Source organism: Copadichromis virginalis, linkage group LG4, assembly GCF_057382275.1.
Source record: "Copadichromis virginalis isolate Kocher_CV1m ecotype Utaka linkage group LG4, C_Virginalis_male_GT1.1, whole genome shotgun sequence".
NCBI lineage: Eukaryota > Metazoa > Chordata > Actinopteri > Cichliformes > Cichlidae > Copadichromis > Copadichromis virginalis.
The window spans coordinates 16,272,037-16,276,501 of record NC_140621.1 but is presented as its reverse complement, the minus strand read 5'-3'; the positions used below and the strand labels follow the sequence as shown (position 1 = coordinate 16,276,501).

At 44.4% G+C, this 4,465-nt stretch overlaps 1 protein-coding gene across 1 annotated transcript; it reads left to right on the top strand.

The window, feature by feature from the left end:
- Positions 1 to 336: 336 nt before the first annotated feature.
- Positions 337 to 4,150, top strand: nptx1l (neuronal pentraxin 1 like). Its single transcript, XM_085453810.1, has 5 exons — positions 337 to 917; positions 1,197 to 1,404; positions 2,042 to 2,286; positions 2,398 to 2,577; positions 2,911 to 4,150. Exons 1-5 carry the CDS (start codon positions 474 to 476, stop codon positions 3,130 to 3,132), a joined length of 1,299 nt encoding a protein of 432 aa, XP_085309936.1. The 5' UTR covers positions 337 to 473; the 3' UTR covers positions 3,133 to 4,150.
- The last annotated feature ends 315 nt before the right edge of the window (positions 4,151 to 4,465 follow it).

Genomic DNA, 4,465 nt, shown 5'->3' with positions numbered 1-4,465 from the left:
TGTGTGCATGTGTGTGAGAGAGAGTCTTTAGGTGTACCCTAAACAAAACAAAACACAGCTGGCTCTGCTGGCACCCCGCCATGCAAAGCAACACCCCCAACTCCCAAACCACTACCATCTACAAATCAGCGTTTTCCAGATTAATATCACACGGGGAGAAATGACAAACAGCCAAAGCCATGAAAGATTTAACACGTGGGAGTCCGCGAGCGAAATGGGTTTCATCTCTTGAATGTGACGCGGATTCCGGAGCCTTTTAAACGGGGGCAGCGCGACCCCCCCTCCCTTCCCACCGGTTGTGATGCAGTGAGAGCGGCTCTGCGCAGAACCGGGCACGCTGTATAAAAACCTGCCGCACTTGCAGAGACGGAGTACAACAACAAGGGGGACACTGGCGAAAGTCACTGCGGCTCATAAAGCACAGAATTAAAGACGATAATAAATAAAAAGTGAAGCCCGGCGCAGACGGCGACATGCGGGCCGCAAAGAGAGAAATCTGCTGGAAACTTTTTCTATTTTCCTGCGTCTTCTTGGAGAGCTCGTCTCAAGACTTTGGCGGACAGACGCAGTTCATTTGCACGTCCGTACCCAAGGATATGGACATATGCTCGGCCACCTTGCAGAACAGTGTGCCGGGAGAGGACTTGAAGACCACGGTTATGCAGCTGCGGGAGACGGTTTTACAGCAGAAGGAGACGATCATGAACCAAAAAGAGACTATCAGAGAGCTCACCTCGAAGTTGGCTCGGTGTGAGAGCCAGAGCGGCGCAGACCTCGGGGACGCGCGGCCCGGGGGCAGGAGGAAAGAAGCGGGGACCAAAAATACGATGGGGGACGTGTCCAGAGGCCCCGCGGACACTTTGACGCAACTATCACAGACTTTACAGTCGCTGAAGCAGAGATTAGAGAATCTGGAGGTAGGGCTGCAGTTTCCGGGGAGAATATAAACACTTTTGCGTACAGCTCGTTTTGCGACAAATAAGATGGAAAACATACAAAAATTATAATAAAACAATAGGTTAACAAGTCTAGATTCTTAAAATTAATTCGCAGTGTGAACATAAGATGAACATAAAAACATTCTTTGCGTAGGTTAAATTGCTCGTTCAAGTTTACGGCAGTGACCCTCCAAAATAAAATATAATCTGGAATCTGAACCTTTTTCACCTAAATGCGCACTTTTTACCCCCTGACAGCAATTCAGCAGAAGCAACAACTCGGTGCAGGCAAACAGCCTGAAAGACCTTCTCCAAAGTAAAATCGATGACTTGGAGAAGCAGGTGCTGTCCCGAGTGAACGGCATCGAAGAGGGCAAACCCGGACTCCGCAATGAGACAGAGCAGCGTGGGAGAGTGGAGTCCACACTCACATCGCTACACCAGAGGATCACCGACCTGGAGAAAGGTAAGTGGAAAGAGTTGGTGGTGGATTAGTTGTAAGCAATATGGGCTGGGGACTGTAACGAGCAAGCAATCATAAGAAAATTGATTTAAAAAATGGAAAGTCAAGAGGAGGGGGGGGGGGGGTCCAATCTAGGATAGCGGGCTACATTATTATATATCCGATTTAATGTTGAGCACAAAGCCGGTGGGACAGTGTATATCCCGCAGTTTTCAACTCCCACTCTGGCCAGATTAGACCATTTCAAACATGCATTAAGTGACCTGCCACCGCCATTTGCTCCAAGAGACACACGAGAATTTACAACATCCGCTCACTCGCTCTCTTTCGCTTTTTTCTTTTTCTTTCTTCCTTTTTTCCGGAAGAACCGTCTACGGCGATTTCTGTTAAATATAGTCAATGAGGTGCGGGCAAATATGAAAAGAAGAGATGGCCGTTAACAGCGTTACCACTCCTGTGATGGATTTAGCACGCGAGATTAAAACAAATCTGGCGCGTCACCATTGTGGATTTGTTGTGTAACGTATAATTCCCAGGAAATATTCCCAGGATGTGAGCACTAGGAATGATATATCTGTGTGGGGTAGAACACGTCCTCTAAAACGAGTTCAAGCCTGTTTTTCTGTTTCTTCTACGGCAGGTCAGAGAGAAAACAGGCCGCTGGATAAATTTCAGCTCACGTTCCCACTGAGGACCAACTACATGTACGCAAAAGTGAAAACGAGTTTGCCAGAGATGTATGCCCTCACCGTGTGCATGTGGCTCAAGTCCAACGCCTCCCCGGGAGTGGGCACACCTTTCTCCTACGCAGTTCCTGGACAAGCCAACGAGCTGGTTCTCATAGAGTGGGGGAACAATCCAATGGAGATTCTAATAAATGACAAGGTACGAGAAAAACGCAGGAAAAATCGAATAACACTCGATTTTTTTTTAGACTGTAAGACATTCTCGTTTCCACTGTAGGTCTGATAATTCCTGCATTTGAACTTTTTAAAGGTAGCAAAGCTGCCATTTCTCATCAACGACGGAAAGTGGCATCATATCTGCGTGACTTGGACAACTCGTGATGGTGTTTGGGAGGCTTTTCAAGATGGTGTCAAGAGGGGGAGTGGAGAAAACCTGGCTCCGTATCATCCCATCAAATCTCAGGGCCTGCTGATCCTTGGCCAGGAGCAGGTAAGCAGTAAGCACAGCCTGGTTTTAATGCTCCACACCTGCCAGTCGAAAGAAGCACCTTTTAAAAAAAAATGTTATTTCTCATGATTTAGTAACACACAACAAATCATACATTATAGTATTTTATGTTGTATTACAACAAAATGTAAGCAGCTGGATAATTTGTATTCATTGAGCCTTAAAAATTGAATACTTTAAATTTGATAAGGTTGGAGCTCATCAAAAAATCCCACTGGATTGGCAAATAAACATCCAAATAGTTAAAGAGACTGTGGTTTCTCTTCACGAAGCAGGCTCATCATCCTTTATTAAATCAAACTGTGTTTGCCACAGGACACGCTTGGAGGAGGGTTCGATGCCACGCAAGCTTTTGTAGGAGACCTGGCAAATTTTCACATCTGGGATCGTAAACTGTCCGTGGGAGAAATTTACAATCTAGCGACATGCAGCAGCAAAGCGCAAGTGGGCAACGTTTTTGCATGGATGGAGACCAGCCTCGATATTTATGGAGGTGCCTCGAAGTGGACATTCGAAGCCTGTCGCCAGCTCAACTGAACTGAACTGCAGGGAAGAGAAGCTCAGTGGTTTTTGCTAAAACCAGTGTTGTCACGGCCTCGGTAAACTCATTCAAAAGGTCAGCCAATCTGAGGAGATTGTGTCAGTGAATAGCGTCTGGGTTGTCATAGATATTTGAAAACATCACTTGTGGGCAGTTTGATAGATATTTTACCAGATTCTCACGTGGGATGGGCCACTGAAAAATAAAAGGGGAGCGCTCCGACACCCTGTGGTGCTTGAATGCGCATCCGGGAGGAGCAGGTGATGCCATTCTAGTGAGCAGACGTCGCCCTCAGAGACCAAAATGACAGGCCAGCATCAAAAATACAGTAAGAGGTTAATGTAGTTTTTAGAGAACAGATGTCGCACTAGTCAACAAAATGACTGAGTCCTTCATATGTCTTTTTTCTGTCTCGACTGCCAGCGATTTTCACTGTGAAAAAAGGCCAGGTGGACTTTTGTTTTTTTGAAAGGACTGCGCTCTTCAAGAGGTTACGAACTAGACAACATTGTTTCTCTGTCACTCTTCTTTCTCTAACCACACCTGCTTGACGTGATTTGTCTGAAGAATGATGTATATTTATTGCCAATGTTTGAGCCTGAGTGCCTTGGGCTGTTGAAAAATATCTCAGCACATCCATGATCATTTGCAGAGCGTTTCTGTGTTTGTATTTATTTTCGTGTAAATTATTTTCCAAGGGGGCATTTCCTGTGACACTTTAAATTGAGGAAGGGTCAGATTGCTTATGGTAAAATGCAAATCACTGATGCCAATGGCACATTTTACAGATGCTTGTACTTCAGTCGTAATGTTTCCTGTACAGTAACAGCATGTCTTAACTTCTGTAATGCTGCGTCAGCATCTATGATCTCTGCTTTTACTATTCTACCTTTGGGTTGAGGTTTTATACTGTATTGTTATATGCTTAAAGCATGGCAACACTGACAGATGAAAAAAAGTTCTAGTTTTTGTAATAAATTGTGATACTTGAATCAAATACAGGTGTACATATATAATTATTTTTACACAAAAGACATAAAAAGTGAATTTTGAAACATTCAATTAACTATTATTTACATATGCTACAAAGTCACAACAACAGTCACCCCGAAGTGCTTTATAGACTCTATAGACTCTAAAATAATACAGAGAAATCTAATGACCCTCTACGAGGAAGCACTTGGTGACAGTGGAAAGGAAAAACTCCCTTTTAAGAGGAAGAAACCTCCAGCAAAACCAGGCTCAGGGAGGGGCAGCCATGAGCACCAAACAACAAAAGCATAACATTTTTCATGTTTAAGATCTACAACTTCTAAAAATATATAACTT